We start from the raw sequence: 16932 nt of genomic DNA on the forward strand, positions 1-16932 counted from the left end.
TAGGAAATTCGGGGCATTACAAGTGGGTAAACTGTGATGAAGCTTATCAAACCAGGCTCTAAGGACCTGTTTTAAACCATATAAGGCCTTGTGAAGCTTACAAACCAAATTTGATCTCTTAGAATCAACAAAACCAGGGGCTATAACATGTATATTTCTTCATTTAATTCACCATTTAGAAAGGCATTATTGACATCTAATTGTCTAATGCACTAATTTCTAGAAACAACAATAATGAATCTAACCCGAATAGTGGTTGGTTTCACAACAGGGCTAAAAGTTTCATGAAATTCGAACCCATACCTCTGTGTGAAGCCTTGAGCAACCAGCCGAGATTTGTATTGTTTAACACTCCCATCGGCATTTTCCTTTAGCTTGGAAACCCACCTACAACCAATTGGCTTTCTTTGCATTGGTATCTTAACTAATGACCAAGTTCTATTCTTTTGAAGTGCACTTAACTCTTCATTCATTGTTGTCCTCCAACTATCATCCTTTAAAGCACCAGTAAGAGATAATGGTTCCTTTGAAGACAAAAACACTTTCGGTTTGTGGATGCCTGCCTTTGCTCTGGTCACCATTGCATGAGTATTTGTATTTGGAGGATCAAAAGAGGCTAGCAACGCCTGTGCTGATGACTGAGTTTCTTCCATGACAGAAGGAGAGGAAATTGCAGCAGTATTTGAAGAAACTTGATCAACACTATTGTGTCTTGATGAATCAGCCATAGGACTAACTGTGGAGCCATTCATTCCATGCTCAACTTGAACACCACATGTTGGAGTTGACACATTTGTTTCCTGTAAAACATTGACTCTAGATATAGGCATAGCATGTTTAATGGTGGTTGGTGTAGGAATTAAAACAGAAGTATTGTTTGACTTTTGAATAGAGTGAGAGATAGAATCTGAATTGTGTATACTTGGAAAATCATGTTCATTGAATATGATATCTCTTGAGATGTAAAGCCTACCATTAGGAGCCAAGCACTTATACCCCTTGTGCTTGAAACAATATCCCATAAAAATGCTTTCTAACGGCCTATATTCCAGTTTATTTCGGTTATAAGGCCTAGTGTGAGGATAACACGCTTAGCCAAAAAAATTCAACTTAGAATAATCTGGATTTTTATTAAACAGAACCTGAAGGGGAGTTCTATTACCAAGAACATGTGATGTCAAACGATTTATGAGGTAGACAGAAGTCCTCACTGCCTCATCCCAATGATGAACAAGTAATTTAGCATTAGCTAAAAGAGTTAAGGTAGTTTCTATAATGTGATGATGCTTGCACTCAGCCACTCCATTTTGTTCATGAGTAGTTGGGCAAGAAAGTCTATGGGTAATGCCGTGAGTGTTCAAAAAATCAGTGAAAGCTCTATATTGTCTCCTCCCCCCCCCCCCCCCCCCCCCCCCCAAAATCTGATTGAATAGCCTTAATTTTACACTCAAGTTCATTTTCAACTAAGGATTTGAAATTAAGGAATGTCTGGAAAGCCTCAAATTTTGCTTTTAGCAAATAAACCCAAGTGAGCCTAGAATAGGCATCTATGAAGTGAATGTAATATTTGTACCCATTATATGAGACATTTGAGACTGGACCACAAATGTCAGTATGAATGAGTTGCAAAGACTTAGTATATTGAGTAACACATAAAGGAAAAGGAAGCTTATGACTCTTCCCTTGACAACATGGAGAACGAAAATTAGTTTATGCTTTATTAACATGAGAAACATTACATGACTTTAGCACAGAGGCAACAATTTTGGCCGAAGGATGGCCTAACCTATTATGCCACAACATATAGTCAGAATTTATACTAACAGAATTATAAGCAGGACTAACATTAGCTTAATTGAAAACTTGAGTTGAACATTGAATGTTGAATTGAATGGGAGACACTGGAAGACTATACAGCCCATTTTGAAGCTTGCCCTACAACATGATCTCATTTGTGACCTGATCCTTAACAAGACAATGAGTTGGGTGAAATTCAAAAAACACATTGTTATCTTGAGTGAATCTAGAAACACTGATTATATTTTTAGTAATTTTGGAAACATGTAAGACTTGATTTAGATAGAGAGGTCTTGTAGGGGAATTAGAAAGAATCATTATCTTACCAACATTTGCAATGGTTAGACCAGTGCCAACCCCAACATGTAGATGTTCAGCTCCATTATTGTAACGACCTACTACTCAGGGACCGTTACCACGTGTGCTTAAATTTGTGCTAAACTCGTTAAACGAGTCATTTGGGCTAAAACATGTGATTAAGCCACTAATGGTTCAAGTATTAAAAATATTGGCGAAGGGAATAAACATTTCCATTAAAATGAAAACTTTAGCATTTACATGGGATCCCAAAATACATGTTTAAAAATTGTTTACAACTCAGGGATTACAAAATAGGCCGACCTAAGTGGCAAAACAGGGTCCAACCCTAGTTCCCTTGCGATTTCTCTGTAACGCCCTGGTTACCCCATAACAGTTATGGTGAACTGGAAATTTAACTCGTTACCCGAGTCCTTTGGTTAAAAACGTGCATCTAAGTGTTATTAACAGGCTAAGGTGGAAAACCAATAAAAAGGAAATGATATATTTTATTTAATACATAAAACTGTTCATGGGTCCATCAAAAAAATTTACAAGTTATTTACAACTCAAAATGGTCATTACTGTTTTAAATTTACAAACCCGCCGACCTAAGCAGCAAAAATAAGGTAAACCCCCTAATTCCTCTGAGAACACCTTGGCTGTGGTGGTCAAGGGGACGCATATGTACACAACGCCACCTAAGCTCTCCACTCAAGGCTGGGTGAGATTTTCTTTCCCTTTACCTGCACCACATAGCACCCATGAGCCAAAGCCCAGCAAGAAAACACAATATATCATGAATATAATATCAACAATGATCATAATAATCATTCAAGACTTTCAGTCCAAAATAGAGGAGTGACAATTGGAAAAGTCACTAAGGTGGGTTTAGCTCCCTTTAGCCATGTGACGATAAGGTCACCAGGGCTTAACAAATAAGTGAACCTTTCACTAGCTTAAACAGGATAGGTGCATGATGACTAGTCACCAACATAACCTTCCTCATGACCATAGACTCATAACCATGGGATTCCTATTCCCTAGCCATGTGACAAGCAGTCACCTAGGCCTTAGGCCCTGGCTCTGAGTAACTAGTCCTAGACTATCCAAGCGCTTATAAGTCTCATCAACCTCAGGGTCGGTCCAGCATTAATGCCTTAGAGTCATTCAACGGTGATATCGATTAGATCTAATCTTCATGCGGCCCTGCGTTCAGGACGCTTATGCCGTTTCTGACTCTTAGGTCAATGATACGCGATCAGTGTCGTCCCTGACTAATCAGTGCCATACACAAGTAAACAACATACGCTAGCATTTACTATGCAATCAATGCCCACATTTATCAACCAACATGCCTCAACAACAATCATGCATGTCATATACACAGGGTGCAGTTTCTTACCTCTGGTTCGAGCGAGAAATATAATAAGAACGACTCCTGAGAATGATCGACCTTTTGATTCCTTAGCGGTTACCTAATCACAACCATTTATAACCTCCATTAATGAAAATCAACAATGAAAGGGTCTTAACCTAAACCCCACTATCGGGACCTTGAAACGTGCCCACACGGTGAGTAGATTCGATCTCAGGCCTTAAGGATTGAAACCCCGAGCCAAAAACCCTTAAAAACACTCAAAACGGGATTCTGGAGGAACAGAGTAGCGCTACAGTGCTGCTCAATAGCGCCCCAGCGCTATACTCAGAACCCCCAACCGCCCAACAAAAGTCCTGTGTAGCGCTATAGCGCCCTCTGATGGGCGCTGTAGCGCTACCCCCAGAACAGATCTCCCCTGAAACCTCATTCTTTGACTCCTTCAATTCCAACTCGATTCCAATGCTTCCAAACCTCACTTTTGGTGCCAAATGAACCCAAAAACCATCCTCAAATACCCCAAGCATCACAACCACAAGAACCCTAGCCAAAACTCCCAACAAAACCAATCATCCAACCTAGAAATTCCAACTGAAAACCAGAACTAAAACAGAGCAAACCAGGGAATTTAATGGCTAAAAACTTACCTCAAGCTCAGATTATGATGCTCTTCAATGGAGGAACACACTCCTAAGCTCCCAAGACTTACTTCCCAAGCTTGAATCCTCAAGAATGGCTCCAAAATCACAAAGAAAACAGAAGGAGAAAAGGTACGGGAGAAGCTTCAGTCTATACTCTGTTTTCACTACCTTTCTACAACCTTAAATGGATTATATCTATCCTAGGGGTGAAAATACCAAAATTCCCCTAGGTCTAATAAGGGTTTCTAAAGGCTCCCAAGGACAAACTTGGTATTTCCCACTTATCTTGTTAATCATAATTAACACTCTCCAATTCCCGCTATTATCGATATTCTCAAACACCAATAATTCATATCCCGTTACCTTTTAATTCTCGGCAACACTCTAATAATTAAAATCACCCTGAGACTCATCCCGAGCCCCGAACTTAAACTTGTTATGACTAGACCGCTAATTAATATTCCAAGATCGTCTCATCCCGAATAGCTCGAACAAACCCACATTATAAAGTGGTCTCAACAATATATCACCGACATACATACAAATATACAATTATGCCATCAACGCGCCAAATTACCAAAACACCCTTGTAATGAAATGTGGACCCACATGCATGCATTTAACATCATATTATAATATAATTCACATAAACATGCATATAATCATTTAATAGAATAATTAAACAATTATGGCCCTCCCGGCCTACTAATCCAGCCATTAAACTGCATTAGGGATTTCGGGGCATTACAATCTCGGCCGTGGTGGTCGAGCAGACTGCATATGTATACATCACCTATAACGCTCTCCAACTCATGGTTGGCCAAGATTCTCCTTACCCTTACCTGCACCACATACCACACGTGAGCCAAGGCTTAGCAAGAAAATGTACTTAAACAAATTCAGCAGTCAACAGAATATAACAACATGCTTAACAGTAATAACTGAAACCAAGCATACACGTTGTACAAGTAAGCGACGACAGGGTTACACAAGTGTGTATTGTCTTTTTATTTAATCAAGTGGCATCCGAGCTAGTCAAGTGCATAATACACTCCCATTTATTTAGGTGGAATCTGAGCCAATCAAGTGCGTAATACACTCCCATTTATTCAGGTGGCATCCGAGCTAGTCAAGTGCATAATACATTCCCAGGGTGGCCTAGCCATAACGGTCAGTGCTCAGTGCGCATAGTGCCGACCATAGCTTATAAGCCGAGCCTTGTTAACCCTCGACTTAAAATTCGAGCCCTTTTTAATCAAATATTTCCTCGACTAACAGGCTGAGATTTTATTTAAGCGCAGTAGGCATATCCTCGGCTTATAAGTCGAGCTTTTCAATCATGAATATACATCCATATAATACATTCATCATACACACAGACACAACACGTTACAGTGTAGTTAAACAGATATTCACATGCAAAATTATAATCATGCTCATTAACTAGGCCTAAGCCCTAATCATGCTTACATTTAACAGTGGGGCCAAGCCCTAATCATATTACATTTGACAGCTGGGCTGAGGCCTAATCATAATACATTTGATAGCTGGGTCAAGCCCTAATCATATTACATTCAACAATGGGGTCAATCCCTAATCAAGTATCTCACGCATCGGGTGTAGTTTTCTTACCTTGATCCTCGTGCAGATAATGAAACAACCCCGATCAACTAACGATCCACTTGTGTGATCATCATTGTCTTTTAAAATCTTTTAAAATAAAAATAAATTGTTAAGAAATTAAATTATTATTGTCAATTGCCCTGCACGCTCGGGCCAAAATTTTGATCGAGACTTATAGAATTTTTCTTATAATAATATAAAAGAATTTAGAAAAAGAGTAGGGAATTTCTCACATTTAGGTAGCTCCCTAACCACTCTCCAAATTGGAAAGTAGTTGGTGCATGATTTTTTTTTAAAGAGAGCTCTAAAATAGCTAAAGAGCAACTTTTATAGAACCCCTTAAAGTTGCTCTAATAGATAATATATATACGACTTTTTTTTTTTTAAAAAATCATATAAATAACCAAAAAAAAATTATAGATATATATTGAAACGCCCTAAAAAAATTGTGATGTATAAATTAAGCACACATTTGTGTTATAATTGTTCTATGTGTAATCATACATTAGTTAGACAAACTTCAAAGTTAGACAACTAACTTTTTGAAGAAATGTGAATTAGTTAAAGGTTAAATCATACATTTTAGTTTGGTTAAAAACAAGACAATATCAAAAGATAAAAACAACATTAACTAATGAGACGACAAAAGTAGTCAATAGAGCCACCAAGTACAAACAAAGGGTGTTAGTTTGTAAAACGACATCCAAACAACATTAGTTTAAAATACGACAATTAATGAAGAACAAGCAATAGAAAACGACTAGAATAAACGGTATTAATAATTGGAAAATCAACAATGCTCTTCGTCTCATATAGAAAACAAAAAACCGACATCAATTGACATAACTTGCTAATAACCTTAATTAATTCGTCTAAAATAACAAATTTGCCTATCTTTTGCAAAAGAAAAAACAAGCTGCTATAGAGCACTCACATTGTTCAACATCATCTCAGATCAATTAGTACAATTAAGTATTGAGTCTCACATATTTTATCTTAAATTAAAATATATAGAACCTAATACTACTTTGTACTAAATGTTATGTTAAGTGATGTTGGACACCGTTGGTGCTTGGTTTGTCAATAGGGCGGGTTACTCTGCCATGCAAAAAAACTCAACTTGTTTAGCGAATAAAGCCACCTTGTTTAATAAATGGTGTAGGGCAGAGCAAACCCGATGGGACAGCAGGTAACTCGCCTGCCCCCATCAACCCGCTTGGATTTTCATTTTTTGTCTCTTAGCTTCTTTAAGTCCCTACAAAGATAACAGTTGCAATACCATTGTTTTATTGTGTACAAGCAAAGGGAAACAAAGAAAACCTTCAAAAGAGCATCTGACTTGCTTGAATAAATGACAATGGCAAAGTGAAGTGGTATAATCCCATATTAATTTTGTATATTTTAATAATCGAGACAGGCCACTCAATCCCAATCGTTACTTAGTACACTGTTGTTTGATAAATACCATTTTAATATTTGTAAATGATCGACAAATTTAGTTCAAAAACAAAAATATTATCAAAATTAGGGGAAAATGTAAAATTTCGAACTAATTAAACATAAACAAAAGAGTGAGATAATATTAATGAAAATATAGGACACAAACTTTGTTTCAAGACAAAATGGTACCAAAATAACATTTAATATCAACTATACATAGATAAACACCTTGACCAAACAACATCTTTAAGTTAAAGGATCAATAGGTGAAAATGCAAGACTTTGCTAATTAAATTACTTCATTTCTTCAACATAAACGTGATCGAGATCAGAGTCATAGAGATACATGTCCTCATCAAGTATCTAACTGAGGACCGACAACCTTCAAATCAGAGAATTTCTCAAAATACTGACCACAGTCATTTAGTAAGAAACAACCCCTGATATTCAAATGTTCAAGTTGAGTGCAGCAGGAGAGTATCTTGAGTAGACCTTCAGGACCAATGATCATAAAATCAATTTCCAGGTGCTTTAATTTTGGCATTGTGGAAGCTATGGCGAAAGCCTGCTCGTCTAAGAGGGAATCTTCCAAACAGGAATCTACACTCATGTTCATATTAAACCATTCTAGACTCTTACAGTGATACCCAATAGCCTTAATAGCTTCGACTTTCAATTCAAAATAACCATTGTAGCTTATATCCAAATGAGTAACGGTGGATAACATCTCAGCAGCATCTTCTATGGTGGAACTTTCTATCCAAAGAGATGGCAGCTTCAGTGTACCAAGACATTGTGCACTTGATAACAATAATAATACATAACCAAACAAAATCATAGATTAGTACAAAAATAATATAGCAAAAAATATATATATATATATGTTGTAATTACAAATTAATGTACTTACTGTTCAGCAATTATGGAAAATGTATTGTCATCAACTATGTATCTAGCATTAAGCGATCGAAGTTGGCCTAAACTTCTCCTCACCGTCGTTTGAAGTATTGTGTTCATGAGATCAAAGTCTTCAAAAACACCATACAAATTTTTAAAATAAAAAAATGTGTCTTCGAAGTCAATATCTTGCCAGCAGTCAGGCGCAGTAACAACTCTGTTCCATGATTTACAAACTAGTGGAATTTCGATTAATTTTTCAAGCAATGACAACTTATTGAAGATTAATACTAGTACTTCAGGTATCAGTTGGTCCCAAGGTGGAAAGATATCGCCATCATCATATTCCTCATCCATTAATACTGTAATATAAAATAAGATAAAACTAACAATGTTAATTTTTTTTTAAAAAATATGAACACCCAAATACGACCGAAAATAAAATAAAATGTCATACCTAACCTAACCTAAATAAAAATACATAAAATAGTATCATATTATGCATCAAAATCCACTTGACTAACATTTACATATTAAGTCTAAAACTACTGCGTGCTACTAACAAAAATAATAATAATAATAAAAAAAAAAGCTACTACAATATCAGAAAGTACAGAGTCCCAAAAAAAAAACACCCCATTGATAGACAAATTAACTAAATATCAATATTTACACAGTTCAAAAAACAAAACTTGTATAACCAACATCAATGCATGAATAAACATTCCAGAAACAATACTGATAATACAAATATTAATTTTATGAAGTCACATATATAGACCTTTGGACTTGGAGAGGAGAGGGCTGTGAAGAGATTATAATTCACCACTGTATCATCCTCAGGCCATTTATAGATACTTCGTACGTCTCCTTCATTAAAAGCTAATTAATATGATTTTACAGCTTACCAGTATTTTGAAAATGGAAAAATCATTTTGAAGGAACTAAACAGTCTAATAACCAACTACCTAGTTTTCTTGGTAATATGACAAGGTTAATGATTTTCTTTTGGGAAGGTGAACGGCATCTTTTGTGGTACGTGTGCTTTAAAAAAAAAAAGCAGTCGTAAAGACTCTAAAACAACCCCATTATAAAATAAATATTTGGAATTATCATATGGTAAACTTGAGAAAATATGTTAGTAATGATACCTGCACACACAAATTATACAATCAAATCATATTTATTTGGGGTATTTGCGACATAAATACCACATGTTTTCGGTTTTATAGACATATATACCACATCTTTTTTTTTTACGAGTTAAATACCGAACGTTATGAATTGACTTATTCCATCACTATCACTCCGTTAAGTTGAAAAAAAAACACGTGTCACAGATCTGAACATATTCGCTTTTTTTTTTTTTTGTCAAAAACTAATAAACAAAATTAAAACATAAAACAAAAATAAAAAACCAAAAACTCAAAAATCTAAAACCCATTCCTTAAAGAACAAACCGTTTTCTTCTTCGGGTCAACATAAACCATTTTCGACGGTGTAGCTTGAAATCGACAATGGGAGATGCTTCCTCTTCATCTCACGTAAGCCCTCGAAGAAATTGGCAAAGAGTGAGGAATTATGGGAGGAAGAAAGATTTTTCAAAATCTAGGGGTCCAAACACTTGTCGTTGTGGGGAACCATGGGTTCAGAGGACGTCATGAACAGATGCTAATCCTGGAAGAAGGTTCATTGCTTGCTGGAAGATGAAGGTAAGATCGTTGTACCTTATTATTATTTTTTTTTCATTTTTTGTTTGTTTAATCACAGGTTCTTTGTTGCCTTTTTCATTTTCTTTTTGTTGAATTTCCAGTCAGCAGGTGGGTATAATTTTTTTCATTGGGTTGACCCTGAAATTTGTGAAAGATCCAAAAAAGTCATACCAGAGCTATTGAGAAGAATTAGGGAGCAGGAGCACGAGATTATCAATATTAGAGAACCACTGCAGGCTATGGAAAATGAAGACCAAATTATGGGACCAATGACATGTGGAACTTGCTATTTGAGAGACCAAGTGATAACTCTACAAAATAGAGTTATTTTACCATTTTTTATGAGCTAATTGTTGCTTAATTCTTGAGTTTTTAAGTAATTTATTAAGTTTTTAAGTAATTTTTAATTTATTAGTCTTATCATGATTTTATATATTTTTGTGTGTTTTTATAGTTATTTTATTGTAATATATTGTAGTTTAATTATTTGAAGTATTGTTGTGTTTAGTGGTAAAAAAAAATGTTGTATTATTGAACTTAAATGTTAAAAATAAATTAAGTTATAATTAATATTTTCAAAAAATTAACTTGATTTATTTTATTATTGAAAATATTAAATTTTAATTTAGTTTAGATTATTTTGTAGGAAACAATGTTGTTTTTGGGCTCTTGAAAAGCAAGGAAAATGATGAAAAAATGTGGCATTTTTATGAAAAATAACAAAGGAGTGTGGCATTTCTGAAGCAGCCAAGCCCAGCCCAGCTCTTGACCCAGCCCGCTGCCTCCAGGAGCCCAACCCGAGGCCCACCTGCTAGCATCTTCCTCTCCCACCAGCCATCCTTCCTTCCCAGCAAATGGGCCTGCGCCTGCCCAAGGCCCAATCCGAAAGACACTAGCTCCTTCAGCTTTCTCTCCAAACTCCTCCCAGCCAACTCCCACGTTCAGCAGCAACAGCAAGCATCTCCAACAGCCAGCCCATTACACACTTGGGGAGATTTTTTCTTGAGCCCAATGCTCCCTTGTCCCCCAATGCCCAAAATTGTCATATTTTTACCCCACTTTCTACACTTTTTACCCCAAAATATTATTATTACACCCTATAATTTACCCATATTTGCCATATTATAATTAATTAAATTAATTTAATCAATTTGAATTGACTATTTTAATATCATTTTTTGGTTATAAATAAGGGAGTTTGGTGTCCAATTTTGGGCGGAGGTTACTATACCATAATTTCTACACATTCAAAACCTCTCAATTCTCTTCTTCTTCTTCTTCTTCTTTTTGGTTATTTTCTATGTATTTTTAGAGGAAATTTTGGGGGTTTCTCCTCCAAATTTTTCTGTTTATGTTTGTAATTTTTAGTTTGTATTTGCTATTTTAGTTATGAGTTTCTAATCTTTTTAAGATTATTAAGGTGATGATGAAACAATATGTAACTAGATAGTGTTTATTTTGTATGTTGATTTCTCATTTTGTGCAACAAAGTTTATAGAATTTTCTTCTTCAAATATTTTCTTTCATCTTAAATATCATGTATTTTGGATTGTTAGCACATATTTGCACTTTGTTCTTCATTAGTGCAAAAACATAATATTCTTTGTGTAAGATATGTCATTAAATTGTACACATCCATGCTTAGAACAAAAATATTATGTTTTGCCTTATAAATAATGTTCATTGATTTATTTTTTATTTCATTAGATTGATTTACGCTAAATGCTTTGAAATTATAATTTTGAAAAGTGAAGAAAAATCCTATCATTTTAGAAATAATTTGTGCTTAAAATTATAAATCTATTTAGAAAATGATAGTTTGATTTATTTTAACTATCACTAAAACTTGGGGATCAATGTACCTATAAATATTATTGAACTTATATTTTGTGGATTCTAATCCTTAATAATCTTATTTTACCATCTTCATTTCTATTATTAATTTATGTTATATATATTGTCTTTAATTTCTTTATTATTATATTTTATTTTATTTTTATTGTTACAAATTCTCATCAATCTTTGGAACTAGGTTAGAATTTATTAATTTTGGTTTAAAATAGTTACCTTTTCGATTTTAGACAACTCCTTTGGGTTCGACATCCTTGCTTACACGATCACTATTCTATATGAACGATTCATGCGCTTGCGATTTATAAATTTTTAAACATACCCGTTTTGGGTCCATCACCAAGCTAATGAAAATGGGGCTGACCTTGTTTGGATTTGTAAAAATTTCAAATTAATATTGCTGATGTCTATATTTGTTGTTGTTGTGTCTGTTTGGTTAAAGAATTGAACTTGTAATTTGGATCAATGACTGTATATATATTGACAATGAAAATGGAATTTGTAGCTAGTATTTTGCATCAATGAAATTTTATTTATTTTGAATCCAAAATGTTCTTGCAAGTTGTCTTTTTAATTGTTGTTGCAACTGGTATTTTGCATGATTTTGCACCAGTAAATAAGCCATAAACCAGTAAATAGCTGATGCATCATTAATTAAGTTAATTTGAGTGCAAAAGCCATAAACTAGTAAAAAGATCCGCACCAATACAAAATTCTTATAGTTTTAAGCCATAAACCAGTAAAAAGACCCTGCACTAGTACAAAATTCTTATAGTTTTAAGCCCTAAACCAGTAAATAAACTAGTAAAATTTTGAAATAGACCAACAATATAGCATTAATTTTGGCCTGCAACACATTCAATATAAGATATCCAATACAATTAGCCATAAAACAGTAAAGTACAGGGAGTTGCTCATTTATCCATCCACCCTAAATATTTAAACAAAAGAAGATGCTCTACACATGTACAAAAAAGATATGTTCTACACAAAATGAACTCTTCTACACAAAATTACTTGTTCCATCCCCTCTTTTACACAGAAACCAACATGAAAAAATGAGTTATTGTAGAGCAGGTCTAAAATTCATCCTTGTTGTTGCTGAGATCCAGAGGCATGTTCCTTTGCTTTTTGTCTCTTTCTCCTCTCATTCATCTTCACTGTCTCAGGAAGTGGATTAGCCATAAATGGTTTACCTCTCTTCTTAGTAACTTTGGGCTGCAACATATCACAATCATTAACATATCAATTAGTTTTCAATAATATCATAACCAATAACATGTCATATAAAAAATTCATGACAATAGATAAGAGTGTACCTCCTTAACAACTTCATTTTGGCAAGTCGTCTTAGAATGCCCAGTTTGCTTACATATGCTGCAGTGATTAGCTTGACCCTTCCTTAATAGTGTTGTAGCACCTGGTGGAGGTTCATCATTACTTTTGTTTCTCTTTTTCTTTGGTCCTCCAGGTAGGACTTGCTCTGGAGGTGGGAGTATGGAGTTTAGGCCAGTTTGAGGCCACTTATCTGGACTAGGCATGGGCTCAATTATCTCAACATATGCAGCCATGTATGCATCTTTTTTATACCAGTCATCAACATAATCATAATGGTTCAATCCTGATGCCCATATAGAAGCTAAAGCATGGGGACATGGTATGCCAGATAATTGGAAAGCCCTACAAGTGTACACTTTCTTCACCAAATCAACCACAAATGTTTTTGTTCCTTTATATGTTATTGAAAACCGAGCATTTCTAGCCATTGTTGAGTAACATTCCATGGCCACTTTCTTGTGTTTCTCAATAATCACAAAGATCCTTATACCAACTGAATTTACCCATTTCTGAACTTCTTCCCTTTTGGTGTTGAATATGCACATAAGCCAGAATCGGACATTCTCTAACAGTATTACGATTGCCTTGTCTCTTGCAGGCATGATAGATGAGTTAAAGCTTTCACAAAGATTGTTAAGACACATATCACACTTCACAACTTCTCTAAAATTTGATTTGCTCCATTCTTTAGGGTCCTTTTTCAGCAACCATTTGTAAGCATTCTCATCTACTTCTTTCAGAGCATTCATTCTTCGAGTAAACTCCACAGGCGTAGTTGCCCGTGCACAACCCCATAACATTTGTTTTAATATCAAACCAGGATGTTCTTTTTTGAAGTTGGAGTGCAAATGCCTCACACAAAACCTGATTTCACTTCCAATCATAATGTCACCCAAAGCTTTTTCCAAACCCTTCTATCGGTCACTCATCATTGTGAAAATACTTGGGTTTTCAATGCCAAGATCCTCAACTATTAAATTCAGAAACCAAGTCCAAGTTTCAGTGTTCTCCCTCTCAACAATTGCATATGCCACTGGAAATTGTGAGTTGTTTGGGTCTATACCTACAACAGCCAATAAAATACCCCTACAATATCCTTTCAAGAAACATCCATCCAGTCCTAGAAAAGGCCTACAACCCTTATTGAACCCATCCTTACAAGCCTTCAAGAAAATATAAACCCTCTCAAATACTCTTTGGCCATCAACAAGGTTAGTTTTAAGTAAAGTTGTGCTACCTGGGTTTGTGTCCATTAGATGCTTGCAGTAGTCATCAAGGATTAAATATTGATCCTTAACCGAACCCTCCAACATATCTCTTGCATAAGCCTTGGCCCTGTAGAAAATAATTTGTGACACATTGCTGAATTTTGTTTTCTGGGTCATTCCCATGAATACTTTGTAGTGCATGTTTGGATTAAGTCTGAACTGCTCCAAGAAATGCTTGGCTAAACATGTGCTTGTCACAAGTTTGTTGTTGAACACTATCCCACAGTGGTGTTCTGACTCGTACTTGTTTATCCTAACAGTCTTCTTATCTGTAACGACCCAAAAATTACTAATAAGGCTTAAGGGCCTTGATTAGTGTGCCGGGAGGGCACAATTGGAGGTTTATGTGAATTAATGGTGTGAGAATGCGTGTTTATGAGTATTGGATAAGCATGCAGGCCCTGTTTGGCCGGTAAGGGCATAATTGTAATTTTGGCCCGTTAGGGCATAAACGTGGTTATTTGTGGTAAATTGCTGCTACCACATTATTATGTGGATATATGTGTTTGCAGCTTTCGGCACGAGGCGATCCTAGGGAGCAAGAAGCGGGAAAGTCATAACGGGACCCGATACTTGACTCGGGGTGAGTCATGGGGTATTTGGGATATTAGATAGTCATTTGGGTTATTGGGTTATGGAAATAAATAATTAGAGATATATTTGAGGTTAGGAAGCTTAGGTAGGAATACCGAGGAATTTTACTATTATGCCCTCGGGGACGTTTTCGGTATCCTGAGCCTTGGGATTGACTTGATTAAGTCAGGTTAGGTTAGACAAAACTTAGAAATTGGTGGAAACATTAGGAACCGACCCTCCCCTCTCCCTTTTCTTTTCTCTCAAGGAAAACTATTGAAAACTAAGGGGATTAGCTTGAAACACAAGGAAATTGAATGGAAGATTTGGAGGATTAACTCAGTGGAGACTAAGGAATCTAATTAGAAACTAAGGTAAGCATTGAATGACATTTTTTGATCAATTGATTATGTGGTTTTGGGGCTGAGTTCTAAGAGTTCTTAGGTTCTCAATTTCAAGGTTGAATTAAGACAGAAAGCTTGGGTGTTAGCTCAGGAATTGCTTGGAGGATTGAGTCTTCAGTGAAGGTAAGCTTGAAATGATGATCTAATGTCTGAATTTCAGTGTTTTCTTGACTGGTTTTGGGATTCTTGTATGTGTGGGTTGCAGAAATTAAAGTGGTGTTTTGATGGGTTTCTGGACTAGATTTCTGCTAGCTTATGTTACTGAAATCATGCAGGAATGTTTGTGATAATTGGAGTATGTTATTGGGATGACTATGAGAGGTTTTGAGTGAGGTTTGAGAGTTGAAAATGGTGGTTTTTCTGGGTTCAAAAGAGTCGGGCCGCAGCATAGTTCTTAGTGAGTCGCGGCCCTTCGAAGCTGATGGGTGCTGGAGAAGGAGGGCGGGCCACAGCATGGGGCATGTAGGGCCGCGGCCGTGTCTATTTCTGGGCGAGGTTGAGCTCTGTTTGGGGCATGTCGCGGCTGTAATGCCTCGAATTCTCCAATGTGTTTAATGGCGGGAATAGTAGGCCGAGAGGGCCATACTTGTTTAATTATGCTATTAAATGAATATATGCATGTTTATGAGAGTTATATTATAATATGATGTTAAATGCATGCATGTGGTTCCACATTTGTTTATAGGGGTATTTTGGTAATTTGGCCCGTTGAGGGCATAATTGTATATTTGTTTGCATGTCAGTGATATATTGTGAGGCCACATTATAATGTGGATTGGTTCGAGTTATTTGGCATGAGACGATCTTTAAATATAAACTATCGGTTTGGTCATAACAGGCTTAAGCTCGGGGCTTGGCGTGAGTCTCGGAGTGTTTTGGCGAATAGAGCGTTACCGGGAATTAGAGGGTAATGGGATAAGAATATTTGGTATTTGAGAATATTGAGATTAGCGGGAATTGGAAAGCGTTAATTATGATTAACGAGATAGGTGGAAAATACCAATTTTACCCTTGGGATGACTTTAGAAACCTTAAGTGACCTAGGGGCATTTAGGTCATTTGGCTTGGGTTTGTATGAGACTTTAGTTGGCTGTAGAAAAACAGAACAAAAATAGAGCCCTCACTTCTCCTTCCCGTACATCATTTTCTCATTTCTCCTTTGGAGTTTTTGAGCCCAAATTGAGGAATCAAGCTAGAAAATCAAGGAGTTGAGTTTATAGAGTTAGTTCATCCATTGAAGGGGGTTTAATCTCAAGTTTGAGGTAAGTTTCAGCCATTGGTTTTCTGGTTTTACTCTGTCTTGGTTTAAGTTTTCAGTTTGTGATTTCTTGGTGGATAGTTGGAATTAATGGAAGTTTGGGTGGTGTTTAACTTGGGTTTTGATGAGGGTGAGTTGTAGATGAAGTTTAGTGGTTGAATTGGGTGTTAGGTTGATGTTTGAGATTGGTTTGAAGGGTTGGTTTCAAGAGAAAATGCAGAGGAAGAAATCTGGTTCCTTGTTGTTTTGCATAATGAGCCGCAGCATGGCTTTGGTGAGTCGCGACCCATGTTAGTTGACAGGGAAGGGCCGCCTCTGTCTGAGGGGCGAGCCGCGGCTCGGCTAGGGAGGGTCGTGGCCCATAGGGCATTTTTCGCCAGAAATGAGTTTTTAGCTTGGGGATCCAAGCCTTAGGCCTCGGGGTTGATCCTACTACCCGGTTTAGTAGTGTTTGA

At 36.2% G+C, this 16932-nt stretch overlaps 2 protein-coding genes across 2 annotated transcripts; both read right to left on the reverse strand.

Annotated features, from left to right (window-relative positions):
* Positions 1–7531: 7531 nt before the first annotated feature.
* LOC133823727 (F-box protein FBW2-like) lies at positions 7532–8430 on the reverse strand. The gene is made up of 2 exons (XM_062256571.1): positions 8087–8430; positions 7532–7976 (listed from the first exon to the last, which is right to left on the reverse strand). Exons 1-2 carry the CDS (start codon positions 8428–8430, stop codon positions 7532–7534), a joined length of 789 nt encoding a protein of 262 aa, XP_062112555.1.
* A 4292-nt stretch (positions 8431–12722) lies between these two features.
* Positions 12723–13576, reverse strand: LOC133823728 (uncharacterized). Its single transcript, XM_062256573.1, has 2 exons — positions 12956–13576; positions 12723–12854 (listed from the first exon to the last, which is right to left on the reverse strand). Exons 1-2 carry the CDS (start codon positions 13574–13576, stop codon positions 12723–12725), a joined length of 753 nt encoding a protein of 250 aa, XP_062112557.1.
* Between the last annotated feature and the right edge of the window lie 3356 nt (positions 13577–16932).

This window comes from Humulus lupulus, chromosome 3, assembly GCF_963169125.1.
Source record: "Humulus lupulus chromosome 3, drHumLupu1.1, whole genome shotgun sequence".
Taxonomy (NCBI): domain Eukaryota; kingdom Viridiplantae; phylum Streptophyta; class Magnoliopsida; order Rosales; family Cannabaceae; genus Humulus; species Humulus lupulus.

Coding starts and splice junctions, on each gene's coding strand:
- LOC133823728 (XM_062256573.1), bottom strand. CDS start 13,576: ATGCCTGCAAGAGACAAGGCAATCGTAATACTGTTAGAGAATGTCCGA. Junction 12,855..12,955: donor AAAATGAAGTTGTTAAGGAG/GTACACTCTTAT, acceptor GATATGTTGCAG/CCCAAAGTTACTAAGAAGAG.
- LOC133823727 (XM_062256571.1), bottom strand. CDS start 8,430: ATGGATGAGGAATATGATGATGGCGATATCTTTCCACCTTGGGACCAA. Junction 7,977..8,086: donor TTTTCCATAATTGCTGAACA/GTAAGTACATTA, acceptor ATTGTTATCAAG/TGCACAATGTCTTGGTACAC.